The following is a 22958-nucleotide window of genomic DNA, read 5'->3' on the forward strand; positions in this document are numbered from 1 at the left end:
CAGGTGTAAATGAAGGCACAATGCTGTGTAGAACATCACTTAGTGATGATGACACATAGGATACTCAGAGTGCAGCTGGACTCAAACCTCATCCAGGAAATGTAACTGAACTGGCAACTGGCACTGAACACTGTTTAACTGCAAGTGCAGCCAAGGATAAACACCTGGAAAGAGGGAGAGGAAGGATGATCTTTTGATTAACACACTGGACTGGGACTTGGGAGATCTGGGCTCAATTCCCTGCTCTGCTACAGACTCCCTATGTGACTTGACCAAGTCACTTAATCTCTGGCCTGCAGTTTCCCATCTGTAAACTGGAGATACCAACTCTTCCTTGTAGCTTTTGAAGGTGGTTATGTCTCAGAGCAAGTGCCTACTAGAAAATCTGGCTTTAGAACAAGAAATCTGTACCAGACAGCTTTGCTGAAAGGGAAAAGCCAACAGCTTGTATATTTAAATTGTATTTTAATAATTCAACCCAAATTCTGTGCAGTCACAAACACTCAACACTGACATGAATGGATGGCATAGTTACATGACCTGGAAAGTCACAATTAGACAGCACTACAATCACCTGGAGAAAAATGTCACTCGGAATATAATTTGCATTCATATCACCTACAAACAGACTAGTACAAAATTCATCTCAAAACAAGAATTGGCTCAGAAGACAGAGCTGTTATCACACAGTGATGAGACAGTATCGGAACCCTCTATGCATTTTGTGCCCCGGGGGATTCCAGATGTGTACTGCAGCAGCTGACTTTTCCCTCTGCCCCAGCTTCAGGTGAGGTCTTGGTCCCTGCCCATTTGTGATATCAGAGTGTAGCTTCGAGGACACAAAAGGCAGTGTAAACTCTGATTCCCCAGGATTAAAACCAAAATCAGAAAGAGGTGAATCAGTAGGTACTAGATTTTCAAACATACCAATGCTGGAATTAGCAGCTGATTTGATATGCAATAAAATTATTTTTGAGGGGGCTAAAAGATACTTCTGCTAATATAATTTTAACCCTTTCCGTAATATTCAGTCTATTTTCTCCACAGAAGAGAATGTAATACACAAGGAGGCTCCTTGTCTGTCACCTCTCTGGTGAGAGGGACAGAAGATGGAAGGTGACTATCACAAAAAGTGCATGATTATCAGAGAGCAATTAGCTTTCCAGAGGTTTCCAGTGACACAGCCACCCTGGGTGGGATATCAGTTGGCTTCTGTGCAGTAAGTAGGTCAGAGGCTATTTACAATGAGTTCAGCCCATTTTCAGATGCCATGGGGAGGTGGTTCTAGTCTTCTCCGGCCTTCCCCATCCCCAGAAACCTTCTAATAGAAAGTTACAACTCAGAAATGGGTTCCCAGGATGCCAGAGATGCTCTTAAAGAGCAGCAGCTGCATCTCAACAGCCAGAACCTTAGCTCCACACTAACAGCATAAATCGAAGGACACTGATAACACGCAATACCACCACCAAAGGGACATGTCGTCAAAGGCTGTTCAGAGTTACAGTAAAGTAACTCGTCATACTACATACTTCCCAGCTGGAGCCCTGATCTCTGAGAAGTCACCCACTCTAGCAGTCTTCTCAAAAACTGGTCTATCCACCCAGCCCCAAGAGCTCTGCATGTAACATAGACAACACCGCTCACTGATTTACATGAACCTGGATGGATTTCTCTTTAACATCAGGTTTCAGAGTAGCAGCCGTGTTAGTCTGTATCCGCAAAAAGAAGAACAGGAGTACTTGTGGCACCTTAGAGACTAACAAATTTATTAGAGCATAAGCTTTCGTGGAGAAGTGGGCTGTAGTCCACGAAAGCTTATGCTCTAATAAATTTGTTAGTCTCTAAGGTGCCACAAGTACTCCTGTTCTTCTTTAACATCAATTTTTAATCACAGATAGAAGATGCATCTTTGCCATTGGAGAGGAAGGGACAGGTCCTCAGCTCATAGTGCCACAGCTCTGAGCTGCCTTAGGCTCACAAAGAGAAATATTATACATGAACATTTACATATAAAAGGAGCATTAGTTTTTATGGAATAACTACAAAAGGAGAATACGAAAGACAGCTTTATATAATACAATTCCTCTTGCTTGTTTGTTATGGCTTCTTGGTCAGGTTGGGTTATCCACGTGCCAGACCTGTGTACACTAAATTGGTCTTCTGGGATTTTATTTCTCAAATACTCACCCTAATGAGATCTTTTAGCACCACTTCTTGGTAAAACAAACTGCTGCTGCAATAGATTCCTTCTAAGAGTGATATGAACACAGATGGCAGTCAGTAGAGGGGTGACTAATTACCCCACCCATCTGGGCAAGGGGAGAAGTTACTTCTAGCACAGCTTCATCCATTGCTTCCAGTAGTGGGGTTCATGCAGTGGAACCCCCAAATTACCCTGGTGCGGTAGTGTTCATTCCAAGTCATAAGAGTATCCTCCCCCTCCCTCAAATTGCAAGGCCTATGCCTAGACACAGACTGCATCATGAGAAGCTACTCACCACAGACTCCCATTACCCATGTGGTGAGCTCCTTTAAGAAGGAAGTGAAGACTCTGCTATGGTCACCTGCAGAAATAGGGTAACAGGCCATCTGCATAGGTTTCTTAGGGTGCGTCTACACTGCAGCTGTGAAGTGTGATCCCCAGCCCAGGCAGACATTTGCGCTTGCTCAGCTCAAGCACGTGTGCTAAAAATAGCAGTGTGAACACGGTGGGAGAGGTGGTGGCTCAGGCTAGCCACTCAAGTCCAAGCCTACCCGAGCCCGCAGGTCTGAACATGGGTAGATACCCTGACCTGCTGCCTATGTCACAACAACCACACTGTTATTATCAGTGCACTAGATTGAACTGAGCTACCCCAAGTCTGTCTACGTGTGCTGGAAATCACCTCCCAGCTGCAGTGTAGAAATACCCTCGGGGCTTCTTTGTGGGCCCTCCATGTTGGAAGGATTAGGGGCATCTGCTACTTCTACACAATGCAATCCTGGCAAAGGTCAAAACTGGGCTTTTCTTTGCTGCTAAGAGGCAGATGCCCAAATGCCAGTGACTTTCAGTAGGATTTGGGTGCCTACCTCCCTGAGGGTTCTTTGAAAAACCAGCCTAGTATTCTAAAGCCGAGTTTGCTGTCATCTTCTATTCAAGCAGTTTTGTGGGGTTATGTTTCCACCCTAGCAGTCTGGAGGGAGGATTCTGTAGATGCTATTTGAGGAGTGGGGCAGGGCTCAAGTCTAGCATGTGGGAGAGGTGGGGGAAGGCAAGAAAACCAGAATGTGTCTGGATGTGTTTTGCAGACAGACTTAAATGAAGAGATTTGCTTTAATGTGAAAGTCTCCCACTCTTGCCAACCCAGAGCTCAAGGGACAGGTGATATCTTAATTACATGAAAGCTACTGCTAAGAACATCCTGTACACAAGCTGGAAGAATGAGGCAGAGGGGAGAACATATTTAAGAGATCCCCCCCCCCCCCCCCAAAGTACCTAATGCATTTTCTGAATGAATCCTTTGCCCAAGGAAGTTGATAAGATGCCATTAAGCATCAAAAGTGATATGACATTTGCTTTTCAATATCCTACAGATAGATGGACACCTGCCAGTTCTTGTAGAAAGCAAGGTACAATCACGCAAGGTTCTTTTCAGCCAACAGCCATTGGTGCAGGTGGATGATATAATCTGTTACAAGCTCAATTAATAGACACATGGATAGGAATTACCACTAGTTTCTTTCAGTCTGGAAAGAATTTGCTTTGAGAAACAGACATGAGAGCTCTGTATGGAAAGTTAAAGGCACTGTAGAGATTTTACAGTGCCAGCTACTGAGAGATGATCCATCCACACCAGAGCAGTTAATGAAGTAATTGTCTACAGATCATGGACCTGAGCTTGTTCTCCAGGGCCTGTGCTCAGCAGCATTGCCATGGGTGCATCAGCAAACTTAACTATCACTCTCAGCAATATGCAAATAGGGACAGCCAGGCTACAGTGGAACCAGAGCTGCCACAAGTAACCCTCTCAGCTTGCTTAGGCTCCCTTTGCAGCTTAGTTACTTTGGTAAAAATGTCAATATTCCATCCTGGCATAGGAAACCTTCCAGAACCGTGCCTGGAACGGGCAATTAGCTTCTCAGACCAGTTTTGTTATAAGCCATCTGGGATGGAAACTCCTGCTGACTGATCTTAAGGGGGCACTGAAATGAACTATTTTTTACTAGCTGAGCCAGTTGCTAATACTGACATTTAAGAACCCCAACGGTGCAACTGTGGGGGTGGACACGTGCCCCACGGCTAGTGCACGCTATCACTTGGAAGCTAAAAGGGGCTTAGTTCAGTCAATTTAAATCTGGAAACTGACTCTTCAAGCAGGTGCAAACTTCATTCACTTACCTCCCATGTGCTGCTGCCATGCGCAGAACAGAGTACTGCAAAGTTCACAGCATGTCAGACGGTATGGGCTGTCAGTCAATTGCAGCTATACTCACAGGCACAGGGAGGCCTTTTCAAGGTGAGCAGCAAAACAAGCTGGAACCAAAGCTGCTTAAGATTCTAACAGAATATTTGTTCAGATTTAACACTGACAAATGTATATTTTTCACACAGAATAGAAGAGTCTGCTCCTACAGCTATTACTCAGCAAGGTCAGAGCCCAGGATGCTGGATTAGCCACATGACAGCTGCCCTCTCCAAACACATTCAACGCACTGCAAGGATGCACAGGGCAAGGACAATGCTACCTTGTTCCATTATGAGTGCTTGTGGTGTTACCAACTCTTGCAGGAGTAAGTGATGCTGCTCTTCACCAACAAGCGAAAGATTCTGATTACAAACAGACAGTTTGATGTATATCTATCATTTTAAAAGGGTGCATCCATGAACTGTTACTGACCTGGGTTCTTACGGAAGGGCTTCCGACAATGGTATCACAAGTAGCTGTTCATCTTCCAGGCTAAGCTTTGCCAGTGGGTTCTTGAGAGGCAGTGCCCTGCCAAAGTCACACAACTGTCTGACAGTCCCTTTAGATGTGGCCTCATCTGAGACAGTGGATTCTGAGGAGATCTTGCCCAGCCTAGTTAAGAGTTGGGCCACTGATTTTCACTGCATATTTAGATCTTCCTTTATAAAAGAAATGCACCTTTAAAAAGGTAATAATCAAGGTTCTCTATTTTAATGCAACTGATGTCACTATATACCTGGTGAGGAAACAGTGCTCTCTTTTCCCTCCATCTGGCTGTAGAACTCCCCCTCACTAGTAATCACTCTGCTGAAGTATTCAGAGGAATCTCTCTAACATGTGCTCACATTGATCCTCTGTTGAGATGCACAGACTAAGCCAGGAAAGGACAAGTCTCAAAGCTGGACTGCTAACTTCAGGTGTCAGGCAATAGGAAATCACTTCCAGTCACCAAGCGTGTCTGTGGAGAAGTGCTGCCAGAACTCTCAAGCAAGAAGAAAGGACTGTCACACCTGTCCCACTTGCACCACAAGGCATTACTGGCAAAGCATAGCTGTATTTTACACTGAGAGAGCACTAGTCTCTCCAGTCAATAGGCAGATTCAGATGCTATAGAAACAGCACCCCCTAGAGCCTGTCTGGGGAAATAGTACATTCCCAGACACAAGACAGAACTGATAGATGTGATCATTTTCTGTTTCTGTAGGTACTCACCCACCCTTATCCGCTTCTCTTTGGAGAAGGCATTGAGTTTCTGCATCCAATTGCTAATTTCCTGCCTAGCCAGTTATCATTCCCGGTGCAAAGTCTCATGTCAGCTTCCAGGAACCATGAAGAAGGGGAAGAGTTTGTGCCCTGCAAATAGCCTGCTGGCTTTTAGCTGCCTGAGCCATGAATCATAATATTACAATTGGAAGTCACGATTCTGATATGTAATAGAAATGTAAACAGAAAGTCAGCCCTTTGAATGAAGTGCTTTCCCAGACTGGATGCTTCCTACAGAGGGGCAGACTCTGCAAGCAGATGAAGAACACAAGCTTTCAGATGTGGGGAAAGACAACTATTAGTCTTTGTTCCTTTCAGAAGCTTTGCTGACTTGCTCAGGAAAGGGTGCTGAAAATGGATACATGGATCTGCCTGATGGATGGACCCATATGCAAAGTCCACTTATAGAAAGCCATTGATTTCATAAACCAATATTCTGTGTCAAATATTTTATAAACCAATATTCTGCTCCTGCAAGTGGCAAACTGATGTCATTGGCACGAGCCAGGCACTGTACAAGCCACACACAGCTCTGCCAATATACCTGCATCCTGATGAGCAGAATGCTGCTGTTCAGTCCTGGCCTCAGAGACTGATTGCATATGGATACACGTCCACTCAGGACTAGAATGAGATATCCACATTTCCACTTGTTACCTAAATCAGGGTTTGAACCCAGTTTGCCAGAGGTAAAAGGAATTAACCACCTAGTCCTTTACATGTTGCATATAAGGAGCAACAGTAAACAACTAAGCCCTGCATTTAGTGTGCTCCTTAATAGCTAAGCTAGAAGGAGCCTAGTGGAATTTTTGTGCTAGCTTGGCTTTTGCATTAGTATTTGTCTTGAGAATTTTGAGATGTCTGACAGGCTCATTGTTTTGATGACGGTTATAGCCTCAGACATTCATAGTGTCCTTGAAGCCCCACACCTCCATGGCAGAGATCTGGAAGTTTTCAGAGCACAGTGGCTGATTATTGAAAGTATTGCAGTGGCTGGTTCTCCCATGGTTCAGGTCTGCATCAAGGTAGAGGGCCTGCCCATCACCACCTCCTACAGAGAGAGGAAGAATGTTACGTTATTTTTGCATTTCTCAGGATGTGAAACTTACAGCTACACAGAGAAGGGGTTTGATGGCCTTTATCTCCAGGGACAGCTGGAATATAGGAAGACCCACCACAATGTTCAACTGCTCTTTTAGCACAAAGGACACCCGTTTCTATGCATGGATTCTAATGAAACTAGCAGAACTGCAAGTGACCATTTTGGCAAATTCATGGAAGATAACCCAGGCAGACTGGCTCCACACCTGCTTGCCTTCCTGCAGCTCCCATTGGCTGGGAACAGTGAACCGCGGACACAGGGAGCTGAGGGGCTCCATGCCTGCAGACGCTCCAGGTAAACAAAACATCCCGACCCGCCAGTGGCTTACCCTGATAGGCAAGGAGCCAAAGTTTGCTGACCCATTTATTGATGTCAATACTGCAGCCTTTTAAAGTTGCAAAGGCTTTGTTTAGTGGACTAGATTGGCTTGAAAGGAATACTAAAAGAGCAGTGCTGCAGATCTGCATGACATTTGATCCATGCATTTCACAAAATGTTATGTCTTACAAGCCAATCAGAAAAATACAATGAACTATAGTACTATAGCACTGGTGTCAGTCGCTACCGTGTAATTTGATCTCTTCACGCATTTCTACCCATGGACCTCATAAGTCCGAGCCAATATGAAAATATAATATGCAGAATCGATGGACTCTCTAATAAAATTGAAATAGCCTTTTATCCCGACAGACATGACAATCTACAGGGCTGCTTTGAAATAAACAAAGAACAATAATAATTTGACAGTGATAAAGCAGGTGACATTCCTATATAAAGTCCTACAAAATCTATAAGTACAATAATAATAATAGTAATCTATTTTCATACTAGTATTTAAAATGAACAATGGTGAAATCAAAAGAAAAAGGTCTGATTATCACGCAGCGTTCAAACGAAGTTGTTGAATATGCAGAAGCAAACAATAATTGTGGCGCTGCTTGTGAATTCTGTATCAATGAGAAGCAAGTAAGAGAATGGCGAAAAAATAAAACACTAAAAGACATGCCAAGAAGCAAGAAAAAAAATGTCCAACGAGGTGTGCTTCATTTCCTGAGCTGGAGAAAGATCTCAATAATTGGGTTGTTGAATGTCGACAAAATGGGTACATTGTCACTAGAACTAGAATTTGTTTGTGTGCTCTGCAAATGTCGAAAGTGGTGCCACTTCCCGCAGCTCCCATTGGCTGGGAACGGCAAACTGCGGCCACTGGGAGCTGAGGGGCTCCGTGCCTGTGAACGCTCCAGGTAAACAAAATGTCCAGGCCTGCTAGTGGCTTACCCTGATAGGCCGGGAGCCAAAGTTTGCCAACCCCTGAAATATAGCGTCGGCTTATGAAAGGGTCATACGATTTTTGCTATTTTTACCTATCCATCTTGGGGGGTCGGCTTATAAACGAATGGGCTAATGAACGAGTATATACGGTAAATAGAACATGTGACAAATCAAGATAGAAACACTCAGACAACTTAATGAGCAATATCAAACTGGGGAGAGAGACAAAGCAGGGTACTAAAAGGGACTGGTACAATCTTCTAGATCATTATAAAGATATTCCAAAGTGTACTGCATGTTGATCAGATCTGCGAGAGACCAGACTGACAGAATTTTGCACAGATCTTAGAGGGACAAGAAATTCAGTTCAATTAATTTAGATCAATGAAAGACATATTTGTTGGGAGGGAGATGACAAAGACTCCCAGCTAAAACAAAATGAAGGGTATTGTCTGAAGAGCAGTTACACAAGAAAAACAGTTAGATAAGGCACAACATACTGGAGGGGTCAGTGCAGTGAAAATCCTGTTCTGTGTCAGAGACTGGACAAGGCAGTAATTCCCACATACAGCTCTGACGCACTAAGATGGATGTGACTAGTACTGCCTCCCTTAATAAGAGAGCTTTGTGATGAGCCACGATACACCATCACTGGTCTCCAATTGTCATGTGCTCTCTAGCTTTCAACTGAGCTTGTGTTGTGAGCTGGTTGGGTTTGGAGCAGGCCAACCCACTGTGGACTACAGTGCATATTACTAAATAGGAATCAGTAGGCACTAAATGTTACAGCTGAAGTCTTGATGTGGTAACCATCGGACTAGATGCTCTCAAAAGCAGGTCTCTTCCAACCCTGTTATCAGATTTTAGTAGACGCGCTTTAAAACTGCGGCTGTCAGAAAAACTGTTTTGGGGAAAACTTCTCAGTACATAACTGTTGTCAGCATTTCCAATCATAACTGACTACTTTATTAGCTAATAGGCTTTTGCCACAGTCAGCAGCACTGTAGACCCACTATAGTTGCAGCAGAGCAAGCTGCTGTATTCTAGTTCACCTTGTGCTTCAACACCACTTCATTGCCAGCTTAGTCCTTATTCCAGAATTATTTGCAATCATGTGTGCAGAAGAACATAGGTGGAGCTGTGCCTGCAGCATCTAGTTCTTACACTGTTTTCTCTTTAGAAGTGTGATATTCAAGTTTTGATACAAAATTTGGCAGAGCAGGATGTTTTCATAGTCACTTTTCTCACTCTAGCTACAGTAAGAATGGCATAGATGCTACAAGCAGCTTGACTGATTTTTTGCTGTGATAGGCAGGAAGAGCTGACAGAATAATTGCATGGATCCTGCACAGACTTACCTATGATGATGCACTCGTTGCTGCCAGCCATGAACATGGAAGCAGTTTTTGAAGGCAAGTTGAAGTGACGAGCAGCTAGGAAGGGAGAAAGACGATCCGAGGAGTCCGAGGGGATACTGCTGGAGGACAGGACAGTGGAAACCTGCGTGGACTTAGCCCCTGGCTCAGAAGTAGTCATGGCCAGTTCAGGGTGCTTGATTATCACCCACACATAGCGTTCCACTTCTGGCTGCAGCTAGGTGAGAGAAAAAGAGAAGACAGCCAGGAATCAGTTGGTGAGCATCCATTCCACTAAGGATTCTGAATACAAAGCAGCCCTGGAGCTGCTCAGACACTGCCAGTATCACTGGTGAGTGATTCAGATTAACCCTTTGGCATAATGGACAGGAATGGTGCCAGAAAGACCTCTGCCATGTAGAGGATTGAGAATAAGACTTGGTAATACGTGGTGGTTTCTGAATTACCTTACTACATATGGCATGCATCCACGCCCAGGTCTTGTGAGAATCATTCTGTACTCAGGAAAAAGGCCCTCCCCATAAAGTTGAATAGGAAATCTCCTACCACATCCTTTCATAAGGGATTCCATAGACTTTAAGGCCAGAAGGGCATGGGCTGGATCACAAGCTTGTCAGCCCATATATTCCACTCTAAGTGGAAAAGGGATGTTACTGATTAGCTATTAAAATCCAGTCATCTCCATTCAGTATTGAGGCAGAGCTGCGATTACTACTTACCCTGAATACAAAGCATTCTCCTGTCCCAAAGAAACTCAGTTTATTCCCTCCTCGCCTGCGCTCGCTCCAGTCAGTTGACAAATAAGCGCCACAGACCTAGAGCAAAGGGCAAGGTCAGGAGGCTTTTCACCAGTTACTACTAATAAGAAACAAGGTATTTTAAATTCACTGATACCAAAAGGTTTTGGAGCCCACAACTCAAGGTCTAATGTAGTTTAACGTTGAAAGTCTCAAGATCAGTGGATTAAGAGGACACAAGTAATTTAGACCTAAAGCTAGATCTAGATTCTGATCAGCTGGGGAATGGCCTGCAGATTCTAAATTTTAAAAATTATTTTACATCCACCAGTTCTGAGAGAAAGGATGATCCAGTGGATAGGCTGCTAGCCTTGGACTCTGGAGAACAAGGGTCAATTCCCTGCTCTGCCACAGACTTCCTGTGTGACCATGGGTGAGTCATTTAGCCTCTCTGTGCCCCAGTTCCCCATCTGTACAATGGAGATAATAGCCCTGCCTAGCACCAAAGGGGGGTTGTGAGGTGCTCAGATATTATAGCGATGGCGGGGGACGGGGGGCATGTAAGTACCACAGAAAGAAGCATAATAGACAGACCTAGTTGCACAGAAATAAAATTGTGGAAGCCAAATAGCCACTTCCTTGTTTTGGTACCAAAAGCATCAACACTCGTATCAGAGCACGAGACTTGGCTGTGCAGCAGCTGCGAACAGGCAATAATTCCAGAGAACTACAAGCATGTCTGCTGCCTTCAACAATCTCGTCCACAGTAGCAAGTGCAGATGAATTGGTGCTGAGCCCAGTTTAACTGCTAGGATAGCCCAGGACATACACCACTCTAGACTTTGTCAGACAGCCTGGTTTCACACATTCAGCACAACTCGCGCTAGGTTAGGCATGCAGTTAAATCTCCTTCAGCACCCAGTGGCGCTGGGACCCTTTTAATAGTGGGGGTGCTGAAAGCCAGCCCCCTTATCCCTGTCCACACACCCCGATCTGGGGCCGGGAGCAGTACTATGTTTCCAGGAGGGGGAGACCTGGACAGGGGTAAGGGGGCAAAGGCTGGGGCCAGCAGTCAGGACCCTGGGAGCAGGGCCTGGGAGCGGAGTCGCAGGCACAGGGCCCCAGGTATGGGGCCCTGGCACGGAGTCCCAGGCACAGGGCCAGTGACTGGGATCCTGCAGCACCCCCCACACCTCTAGTTCCTGTGCCTATGTCAGCACCAGCAGAACTTCTCCCACTGCTGACACCCATTAGCAATGAGTAGCTTTGCTAGCATAGAAAAGGCTAATGAATCTTACACAGAAGGTAACAAAAAGGTGGCCTAATACTGGAATTTGCTCCATTAGAAGCAAGAAAAAAAACCAACACAATATCTGAAGGGAAGTGGGGAAATTAGTAAATTATTTTTTCTAGCTTCTAAGATGCAATTATAAACATGGAAAGTACAAAACAGAAAATAGACAGTGTCCTTTTACACTATTCACATTTCTCCCCTTCCTTCCTCTTCTTCCTTATTTTCTAAGGGGTCACATAACAGATCACTATTTGCTCTCTTCATGCAGAGGTCAGCAGCACCTGCACAGCTAGAGCTAATAGCACTCTATAGGCCAAGAGGCAAATTAAATTTATGATGGCAGATGCACTCTTTCCCCTTCCTCTGGATATCATGGGCACCACACCAGCCACTTACCTAGCCACTGTGGCATGAGGATTAGAAACAATGGGACAAATTCTGCTTTAATTTACTTGCATGTAAACCCAATGAAACTGACCCCTGCAGACTGCAATGGCACTATATGTGAGCAACAAAGCACAATGAGGCCTCCACTGCTGCAGGAGTTTGGTGTAGCCATCCAGCAAGGATAAAACCAGAGAGAAATCCACAGGCTGCAGCAGAAGCTCAATATTGTAATGGAATTTTAAAAGCCACACAGTATTTAGCAGCAGGCCCTCACTCTCTGCCACCAGAGGACCTCTACTCATGTGCAGTGGCTCATCTCAGAGCTCCATGAAATTTCACTGCTATTGTGCATTTGGTTTTATCACAACCATAAGATCAGAACTCTAATTTTTTTTTTTGGTGTAATAGGAAACCCAGTACTGCTTTCCCTTTTGAGCACTACTACTGTACCAGGTTATCCTTGAGCAAAAGGAAAATGCCTTCTCTGGATCACAAAAGTCCAGTTCAGCACAATCCCACAGGCTCTCACTTCAGTCCTCATCCTAACAGGGCACGTACATAATAAAATGGATGTCAGGGATCTCATGGAAGTTACTGCAATCTGGTACCATTGCCACCATCACATATGGACTACAACAAAGGGGATGCCAGACCTGGACCCAGGTTAAAATATTTAATCTGGTATAAAATTTACTGGAGGTCCCCCATGGCTAGTGAACACCACAGGGAGTACCTAAGTCAAAAGCATGTGGCCATAAGAAATGAATTTCTACACCATCTCCTTCTTCCTTGTATAATAAGCTGTGTAGGATAGGATGGGTTTTAGGCAACCAGATGGTATGTGGCATCACCATTTCCTCAGTTACCTTTTACCCTACTTACCTCTTTGGCTGTTGTCTTGATCATGAGGAGAGTTGGTTCATGTCCTTCGCTGTGAGAATAGAACCTGGTATGTGAAGAGATGGCTCCTTAAGCAAACATCGCACTGCTTACATTAACTGTTGTATGTGATCTGCAGTGCCCGAACTACCTCTCCAGCCTAAGATTTGTTTGCTGGCATGAGGTACAATGATTGCTCGGGGCTGACTGTACCATTGCCAGCGTCTCCAACAATATAAGGCAGAGGATAGCAGCAAGCTCTGAAAAAGACTAGGGGCCTGATTCTCCATTGACTTGCACCTTGCAGAGACACCTGAGCACAGTAGGGGGGGAAGACATGACCGAATCGGAACAGCATCATTTTACAATCACTTTGCATGGGGTAAATGACTATGCAAGGTACCAGACAGCAGAGAATCAGGCCCTGTGTGTTGGTGTCATGGTGCATGAAGAGCTTTCTGCCTCTACAGGCAAATGCTGAGGCTCATTCCTCTCACTGATGTGTGTCACTCTCACAGGCTCTCTGTGCTGGGACAGAAGACGAAGGAATCCACTTATCTGTTTCTTTCTCTTGGTAATTCACTTTTGGTAGCTTCACCTCCCATCCCGTTTATTTGTCATTTTTGTGAACACAGGATCAGGTCAAGGATAATGCCTTTCATCTGATGCCAAGTTATTGCTATAACAAATTCACTTGTCTTGGGAACAGAGCAAGACTGACATATTTTGACTGTTAATTTTTAGGCTGTACCATTTTAACACATTTCAGGGATAAAAGCAACTTCACAGGAGACAACTGGGGAAGTGGATTTTGCTAGGCTATTTTTATTTTCAGGAATTTTTTTTAAACCACATACCTGGATTTTTAAAATCCATGACAGCTCTCCCCCAAACTAAACTCCTGTTGTTACACTCTTCCTGCCAGTCCCATCCTGCATATTTTAAGTCCCTCTTTCCTTTTGCAGCTTATCCTTTCCCTTCCTCTTCCCAAGGGTAGAGTAAGCAACCTCTGCTTATTGTTATCATGTGAAACGTGAAGCTGTCAGAGCGCCAGTGTGCATTGCTCCGAAGGGACTGGCAGGTTGGGGCTCATCTCCTGGGTTAAGACAAGTCTTAGGCCTGATCTACACGACAGCGTTAGGTCGACATAAGGCCACTTATCCCGACCTAATTATGTTAGTGTACACACTACAGCCTTGCTCCTGCCGATGTGCCATACTACACCGACATAACTCCACTTCCACGAGAGGAGTAGGGCTTATGCTGGTGTAGTTAGGGTGACGTGCGTTACTTACATCTATTGGCTGTCATTCTTGTCATGCAATTGATAAGAAAGCTGGCTCCCGGCTCCCCAGCTGGGCTGCATCCTGGTCTCAGCTCCAAGCTGGGCTGCTGCTCAGGCTCCTGGCTCCCCACTTTCAGCTGGGTTGCTACCTGGGCTCTTGGCTCCCTACCAGACTCCAGGTGCGGATTTCCCTGCTCCAGCTGCCCCTCTGAGGCTCTCTACTCCCTGCCAGGAATGAGGCTGGCCCCTTGGGCTCTCAGCTCCCTGCTCCCCACTGGGAGCACAGCTGTGCCCGGTGGGGAGCTTCAGCAATGTAAGAGCTTTGTGAGTGACTGGTCATCATCAACCCAGCCAGTTACAGCAGTTACATTTTCACGCTTAGCATGATTTAAATATTTTCATTCGAGACACGGATAATGAGTGGAGAGTAGGGCTTATACAATTTGCAGATGACACTTAATTGAGAGAGGTGGGAAAGTGGCAGATTAACTCATGATGCCCATGGAGCCTGTGCCCAGAGGCCACGGCCAATTTGGGGGCACCTGCAGGAGCACCATAACCTGTGTAGAAGTGTGTGGGGGGGGCCCCCCACCGGCACTAGAACTATGGTCCTGCCCCTTGCTCCTCCTCTTCCCCCTTGAGGCCGCGTTCCCTGGGTAGGCTGGAAGCCGAAGCTGGGCTGTGGTAAGAGCTGCCCAGGGAGCCTGGGCTGTTGCGGGGAGCCCCGGACCCTCCACCCTGGGTGGGGTGTCAGGGTGCCCGAGAGCAACCCCTGGCCTGTGTCCCTAATAAATCTTAATCCACCTCTGATTCATAAAAAGAAGAACAGGAGTACTTGTGGCACCTTAGAGACCAACAAATCTATTAGAGCATAAGCTTTCGTGGACTACAGCCCACTTCTTCGGATGCATCCGAAGAAGTGGGCTGTAGTCCACGAAAGCTTATGCTCTAATAGATTTGTTGGTCTCTAAGGTGCCACAAGTACTCCTGTTCTTCTTTTTGCGGATGCAGACTAACACGGCTGTTACTCTGAACCTCTGATTCATAGATTCTGGGACTGGAAGGGACCTCGAGAGGTCATCAAGTCCAGTCCCCTGCCCTCATGGCAGGACCAAATACTGTCTAGACCATCCCTGATAGACATTTATTTAACCTACTCTTAAATATCTCCAGAGATGGAGATTCCACAACCTCCCTAGGCAATTTATTCCAATGTTTAACCACCCTGACAGTTAGGAACTTTTTCCTAATGTCCAACCTAAACCTCTCTTGTTGCAGTTTAAGCCCATTACTTCTTGTTCTATCCTTAGAGACTAAGGTGAACAAGTTTTCTCCCTCCTCCTCATGACACCCTTTTAGATACCAGAAAACTGCTATCATGTCCCCTCTCAGTCTTCTCTTTCCAAACTAAACAAACCCAATTCTTTCAGCCTTCCTTCATAGGTCATGTTCTCAAGACCTTTAATCATTCTTGTTGCTCTTCTCTGGACCCTCTCCAATTTCTCCACCTCTTTCTTGAAATGCGGTGCCCAGAACTGGACACAATACTCCAGTTGAGGCCTAACCAGCGCAGAGTAGAGCAGAAGAATGACTTCTCGTGTCTTGCTCACAACACACCTGTTAATACATCCCAGAATCATGTTTGCTTTTTTTGCAACAGCATCACACTGTTGACTCATATTTAGCTTGTGGTCCACTATAACCCCTAGATCCCTTTCTGCCGTACACCTTCCTAGACAGTATCTTCCCATTCTGTATGTGTGAAACTGATTTTTCCTTCCTAAGTGGAGCACTTTGCATTGGTCTTTGTTAAACTTCATCCTGTTTACCTCAGACCATTTCTCCAATTTGTCCAGATCATTTTGAATTATGACCCTGTCCTCCAAAGCAGATGCAATCCCTCCCAGTTTGGTATCATCTGCAAACTTAATAAGTTTACTTTCTCTGGGTGGGAAGCATGTTGGAGAATAGGATTGGCATTCAAAACAACCTTGAGAAACTGGATATTTGGTCTGAAATAATAGAACTGGAAGGGACCTCAAGAGGTCATCTTGTCCAGTCCCCTGCACTCAAGGCAGGACTAAGTATTATCAACAAGATGAAATTCAATAACGAGAAATACTACACTTAGGAAGGAAAAAAAAAAATCAAATGTACAACTACAAAATGGGGAATGATTGGCTAGGAGATAGTATTGCTAAAAAGAATCTGGGGGTTATAGTTGATCACAAACTGAATACGAGCCGGCAATGTGATACAGGTGGGAAAACAGCGAATATTATTCTGGGTTGTATTAACATGAGTGTTGTATATAAGATATTGGAGGTAATTGTCACACTCTACTTGGCAGGGATGAGGTCTCAGCTGGAGTGCTGTATCCAGTTCTGGGCACTACACTTTTGGAGAGATGTGGAAAAATTGGAGAGAGTCCACAGGAGAGCAACAAAACTAATAAAAGGCTTAGAAAACCTGACTCATGAGGAAAGGTTAAAAACCTGGGCATGTTTAGTCTTAAGAAGAGAAGATTGAGAGGGACTGATGATAGTCTTCACATATGTGAAGGGCTGTTCTAAAGAGGACAGTGATCAATTGTTCTCCATGTCCACTGAAGCTAGAACAGGAAGTAAATTGGCTTAATCTGAAGCAAGGGAGATTTAAATTAAATATTAGGAAAAATATCTAACTACAAGGATAGTTAAGCTCTGGAACAGGCCTCCAAGGCAGGATGTGGAATCCCTGTCATTGGCGGTTTTTAAGAACAGATTGGACAAACACCTGTCAGCGTTGGACTAGGTTTACTTGGTCCTGCCTCTGTGCAAGGGGCTGGACTCTATGAGATCTCGAGGTCCCTTCCAGCCTGATATTGCTATGATTCTATGAATTAACTACAATTCCTAAGATTAGCACTCAAACAGTGGTAATTCATGACTAGTACTCACACGGAGGGCTTGTCTTTACTACGGGGTTAAGTTGACATAGGTTATGCTACTCTAGCTATGTGAATAATGTAGCTGGAGTTGATGGAGCTTAGGTTGACTTACCACAGTGTCTTCATGGTGCTGAGGCGACAGGAGACGCTCTTCAGTCAACTTCCCTTACTCTTCTCAGACAGCTGAAGTACCAGGGTTGACCAAAGAGTGGTCTGCCATCGATTTAGTGGGTCTTCACTAGACCTGCTAAATCGATCCCAGCTACATTGATTGCAGCAGCGTTGATCTCCCCAGTAGTGGAGTCCAGCCTTAATTGGAGGCAGGACCTTAGCCTCTAATTTTAGAAGCTATCCTTGGGGTAACTGTAACTGAGATGGGGGAGGAGAGATTCAGACTTCCCTGGCATTTGCAATCTATCACTCCCATAATAGTCTTTGGAGGCACATTTTGGTGAGCCATGCTTTGGATGAGGATTTCTGTACCCAGTTAGCATTGGTTGGCTGTTCTTTTCTACGTGTACAACAGGGAAAGACGAGGTTACCTGTTTAGGCTGCAGCCATGCTCCAAGGTGGTGAAAAGCAATAGGGGCTGGCAAAGTGCAAAGCGCTCTGGGATCCAGGACCAGATGTCTCTCATCTCTTTCACGCTGACGATTTCGGACTTGAAGTTCTCAGCATGCACTGCCAAGTGCACGTTCTGTCTGTGAAACATGGGAGACACCGTTGAGAGAGAGAAGATAATCTGACAAGCAACACACAAAGGGGACAGCTGAACGTGAAAACATGCCTAGTAAGTACCCTACTCTCTGAAGCTCCTGGTCACGAAGTGAGGACAGTGTGGTTTGATGAAGGAAAGAAACACTGTTGCTGTTTGGTGGAATCCATGATGATTAGTAGATTTACTGGAGAGAACTTTGCAGCTCTTACTCAGCCATGCTATCAATGGCTGGTGCAGAGGAGCTAAATGTTTGAATGAACAGGGGAAATATCAGGACCTTAAAAAACAAATTCAGTTAGATCTGCCACTGAAGGATAGCCCCACTAGTACGAGCACTAGAGAGATACAACCCACAGGGGAGAAAATACAGCAGGTCCAGCCAGATATTCTGACACTTGTTTGTCTCTTGAGTCCTGTTTGTATTTGTGGAATTAGAGAATTCCTGCAAATATCCCAGTCACACAAGAGTTACATAGATCACAGAGTTGCCATCTCCCACAATTTTATCATGAGTCTCATGATATTTGGTGTTTTCTGAAAGCCCTGGCTTCTGAAGTCATAGGATTATTGAGAAGAGGAGGTTACTCACCTGTGCAGTAACTGATGTTCTTCGAGATGAGCGTCCCTGGGGGTGCTCCACTCCAGATGTTGGTACATCACTGCACCTTCATTCAGAAATTTTGACAGAAATACTCATACCGGTCGTGCACGTGCAGAGCCTGCCCCACGCACTGGGTGTGCCTTAATAATACGCGTGCACGACCAGTCTCCTCAATTCTTTCTCTACAACGGAGACTACCCCAACTCTGAAGTAGAGAGGAGGAGGGTGGGTAGTGGAGCACCCACAGGGACACTCATCTCGAAGAACGTCAGTTACTGCACAGGTGAGTAACCTACTCTTTGAGAAATGTCCCTGTGGGTGCTCCACTCCAGGTGACGGAAAAGCAGTGTATCTCAAGGAGGTAGGGAGTGCGGATCTGGTAGGAATGCGGTAGATAATACAGCTCTGCCCAATCGTGTATCAGTGAAAGGGCCTTGAGTAAGGGCATAACGCTTAACAAATGTGTGTTCGGAAGTCCAAGTGGTCGCTTTACAGATGTCAGGCAGAGCAACTCTGCATAGAAAAGCCACGGAGGTAGCTACAGATCTAGTGGAGTGAGTCCTGATGCAGGCTGGCGGAATTGTCTCCTTTAATTGATAGCACAGGCGGATATAAGTAGAGATCTAGTTGGGTGGAAATAGGTGTCCCCTTGGATCGTTCTGCAATGGAGACAAAGAGTCTGGAAGAGTTCCTAAAGCAGAGGTGGGCAAACTACGGGCCACATCCGACCTGCGGGACCTTTCTGTCCGGCCCCATAGCTCCTGGCCCGGGAGGCGAGCCCCCAGCCCCTCCCTTACTGTTCCCCTTCCCCCGCAGCCTCAGCTCACTGCGCCGCCAGTGCAATGCTCTGGCAGAGGGCTGTGATCTCCTGGGGCAGAGCAGCTGCAGAGCCAGGGCCTGACCCGGTGCTCTGTGCTGCGTGATGCGTGGCTGGTTGCAGACAGGTGGCGTGGCTGCCTGTCCTGGTGCAGCCGCGCCGCCAGCCACCGGTGCTCCAGGGAGCGTGGTAAGGGGGTGGAGGGGGGAGTGGCTAGAGGGCAGGGGAGTTTGCGGTGGTGGTGGTCAGGGGCACGGGGGTGGATAGGGGTCAGGGCAGTCAGAGGGTAGGGAACAGGGGGGTTGAATGGGGGCAGGGACCCCGGGGGGAGTGTCAGGAAGGAGAGGGGAGGTTGGATGGGGTGGCAGGGGGCAGTCAAGGGACAGGGAGGAGGGGGGTGGATGGGACAGGGGTCCTGGGGGGCTGTTAGGAATGTGAGGAGGGACTGGATGGAGCAGCAGGGGAGAGTCAGGGGTGGAGGTTCTGGGGGCGGTCAGGGGACAGGGAGAAGGGGGGTTGGATGGGGCGGCGGCGGGGGCAGTTAGGGGCAGGAGGTCTGGGCGCGGTAAGGGAGAAGGGGTGGCTGGATGGGGCAGGGGTCCTGGAGGGGCAGTCAGAAAGGAGGGGGGGGTTGGATGGGGTGGCAGGGGGGCAGTTAGGAGCAGGGGGTCCAGGAGCAGTCAGGGGACAGAGAGCAGGGGGACAGTTAGGAGCAGGAGGTCCAGGCGCAGTCAGGGGACAGAGAGCAGGGGGGATGGATGGGGCAGGGGTCCCGGGGGGCTGTCAGGGAACAGGGGGTTTGGATGGGGCAGGAGTCCCAGGGGGGCTATCAAGGAGCGAGAAGCGGGGAGGAGCCCAGATAAGGGGCGGGGGCCGGGCCACGCGTGGCTGTTTAGGGAGGCACAGTCTCCCCTAACTGGCCCTCCATACTATTTCGGAAACCCAATGCGGCCCTCAGGCCAAAAAGTTTGCCCACCTCTGTCCTAAAGGGTCTGGTTCTATCCAAATAAAAGGACAAAGGCTGCATACATCCAATGTATGCATTGTGGATTCAGAGGAGTTTGCATGCAGTTTAGGAAACAAGGTTGGCAGGTGTATAGGTTCTTTGATGTGGAATGACTAATGTACCTTTGGAAGAAATTTGGGGTGAAGTCAGAGGGTAACCTTGTCCTTAAAAAATATTGTGTCAGGTGGGTCTGCCATGAGAGCTACTATTTCTCTTGCACATCTGGTGGAGGTGATTGCCATTAAGAATGCTGTTTTCATAGTTTTCCCAGGGAAAAGAAGAGGACGAGAGCCATGACCCTTGGCGCATCACGACTGCTGTGGCAGTGGACCATGCCACAGTATTGGCCACATCAAGGGCAGCTTGAAGAGCAGTGCGGGAGAAGATTTGTCCCTCGGAAACTATGGCTGTAAATTGTTGTTTCTTTTCTTCTGGAATGTGATCAATAAAGTCCATGAATTTATTGTAATTTTTGTGGTCGTATTTTGCTAGAACGGCCGTATAATTAGTAATGTGAAATTGCAACATGGAAGAAGCGTATACCTTACGTCCGAGCAGATCTAGTCGTTTACTGTCCTTGGCGGAAGGGGTGGAGCGGGGAAACTGGTGTTTGTTCTTTTGGTTAACTGCGTCTACTACCAACGAGTTTGGCGCTAGGTGAGTAAAAAGGAACTCTAAGCCCTTGGAAGGAATAAAGTACTTCCAGTCCTCTTGCTTACAGGTAGGCAGGCTTGCAGCCGGAGTTTGCCAAATGGCCTTGGCAGGTTCTAAAAGGGCTGCGTTGATAGGTAATGCAATTCTAGAAAAAGAAGAGGGCTGCAGGATGTCGGTTAGCTCATGCTGCTGTTCAGGGACTTCCTTCAGGTTAATTTGTAGCTCGTTGGCAACTCTTTTAAACAGGTCTTGAAATTTTGAGAAGTCGTCCAAAGATGTCAGAGGAGGAGGAAGCAATGCTTCATCAGGTGGAACAACTGGTTCTACTGGGTTAGAGGCAGGCCGTGCTTGCTCTTGCAGTTGTGACATGGCTGCCTGGTGTCTGGAGTCAGTAGCAGAGTCGTCAGCTGGTGGTACCAAGCAGGTCTCACGCCTGGCTGCAGTGGTAAAATGAGTGTGGTCCTGAGTACAAGGAGCCCAATATTGCCACTGTGGTGGGAGGGAATGGGTGGTGCCATCCAGAGGTTCACGCACCATGGGGCAAGACCCTCGGAGTAGGACCTGGCAGCTTTTCTATGACCTCTCTGATGGCTGTGGATGGGAAATCTGATAAGGTGAAAATTCTCCCTGCAGCCCAGATTCCTCATCACTGGAGGAAAGCTGTGCAGACCTTGCCTGAGTGTCTGGAGAGAAGTAGGTGTAAACTAGGGGTGACTGCAAGATAGGTGACAACAAAAGGTCCCTTGAGTGTGTGAATTGCGGTGCTGCAGTGCGTCTATGAGGGGAGCGCTGAGCAAGAAGAATTTGTTGTGAGGCGGGATTCCTCTGCACTGGTGTCCTGAGTGTTCTGTCACTGCTGGCTAGCTCAAAGGCTGATGGTGCCAGGAGAGCGAGAGGAGCCTGTGGGGGGTCAGGCAGGCTAGTATGCGTCAGCACTGCTTCCATTGTGGTACTGAACGGTGCCGTGTGAGAGGTAGGCAACAAAGCCTGAAGCCTCGGCACTGGAGGTTAGTGTGACTGCTGCAGCCGCAGGTGGGTTTCACCCGGCGCATCAAAGGTACTCAACCTAGGGAGCGCGGGGAGGGAAGGAGTACCCGGAAACAGGGCCAGCTTTAGGAAGTGCAGGGCCCAATTCGAACAGTTTCAACGGGGCCCCAGCAGGGATGACTAAAAAAAAGCCACTTAAAAAGAACCCTTTCATTTCTTCCATGTATTATTTACTTTCTATGACTATATAAATAATAACAAAATTATATATTACATACATTGCATCATATATTAATTAGCTGATTTTCACTTTCATACTAGGAAAATAATTCATGTTTTGATAGTTGTACAACTGATTTTCTTCAATAATGTTTATTTTATTAAAATTTATAAAATATTTCCTTATTAATATAAAATTGTGCCCTCCTCCCCCCCCGCCCAGCACCTCCCGGCCCACGGAAACAAACCCTGCTTCCCCAGCGCCGTCCCGCCGAAACAGCTGTGGGTCAAAAAGGAAGGTTGGGGGGGTGGGGGGTGTGACATAGGGTGACCAGATCACAGCAGTAAAATGGGACCCGACCCCTCCCCGCTCGGCCCCACCATCACACCTCTCTTCACCCCCTAGGCCCCTGCTGGCTTGCTGTGTCCCTCCTAGTCAGTCCCCCACCCACCACTTGCCTCCTTTCACCTTCTCCCTCCCCTGCCAGAAACCCCCATGCCCGCCCCTAGAACCCCTGCTGGCTCACTGCTTGCCTCTTTGCCCACCCGCTCGCCGCTCGCCGCCCCCCCCCCCAAGTATAAAACCTCATTCAAAGACTCAGGGGTCACTATGTTACTGCACACAGCAGTCAATCAGTGCAGTTGAAGATAAATCTCTGCATTATGCATTTTTGTATAACTTTTATTTAATTTTGTATTGAACCTTGGTAATGTTATAGCTGGCCCCTAAGGTAGTATAATTAAGGTAAAAGAAAAATGTCTTTTTGCTAGAAGTAGAATAAGATCTTCCCCCCACTTTGTAATCAATTGATCTGTTGAATGAATGAGGTGTGAATGAGGAAGATGTGGAAGGCAGGCACTTCCAGACAGCTGCAACCCTTGGAAAGGGGCTGGGAGCCAGCCAAGGAGAGCTTTGCCCAGGGCTGAGTGGGACAGAGTTTGGGTGCAGGCTCCGGGCTGGGTGCAGGGTCTAGGACAGAGTTTGGG

General features: G+C 46.7%; 1 protein-coding gene across 2 annotated transcripts in view; it reads right to left on the reverse strand.

Annotated features, from left to right (window-relative positions):
- Window positions 1-1811: 1811 nt before the first annotated feature.
- The window catches only part of TBC1D24 (TBC1 domain family member 24), a 71334-nt gene continuing 50187 nt past the window's right edge, over window positions 1812-22958 (reverse strand). For both annotated transcript variants that reach the window (XM_054042922.1, XM_054042921.1), the window contains 5 exons: window positions 17512-17670; window positions 12759-12822; window positions 10178-10273; window positions 9441-9675; window positions 1812-6759 (listed from right to left, as the gene is read on the reverse strand). In XM_054042922.1, coding sequence (XP_053898897.1) covers window positions 6605-6759; window positions 9441-9675; window positions 10178-10273; window positions 12759-12822; window positions 17512-17670 — 709 coding nt within the window. In that variant the 3' untranslated portion in view covers window positions 1812-6604. The remainder of the gene's footprint in view (window positions 6760-9440; window positions 9676-10177; window positions 10274-12758; window positions 12823-17511; window positions 17671-22958) is intronic.

The sequence above is a fragment of the Malaclemys terrapin genome, chromosome 10 (assembly GCF_027887155.1).
Source record: "Malaclemys terrapin pileata isolate rMalTer1 chromosome 10, rMalTer1.hap1, whole genome shotgun sequence".
NCBI lineage: Eukaryota > Metazoa > Chordata > Testudines > Emydidae > Malaclemys > Malaclemys terrapin.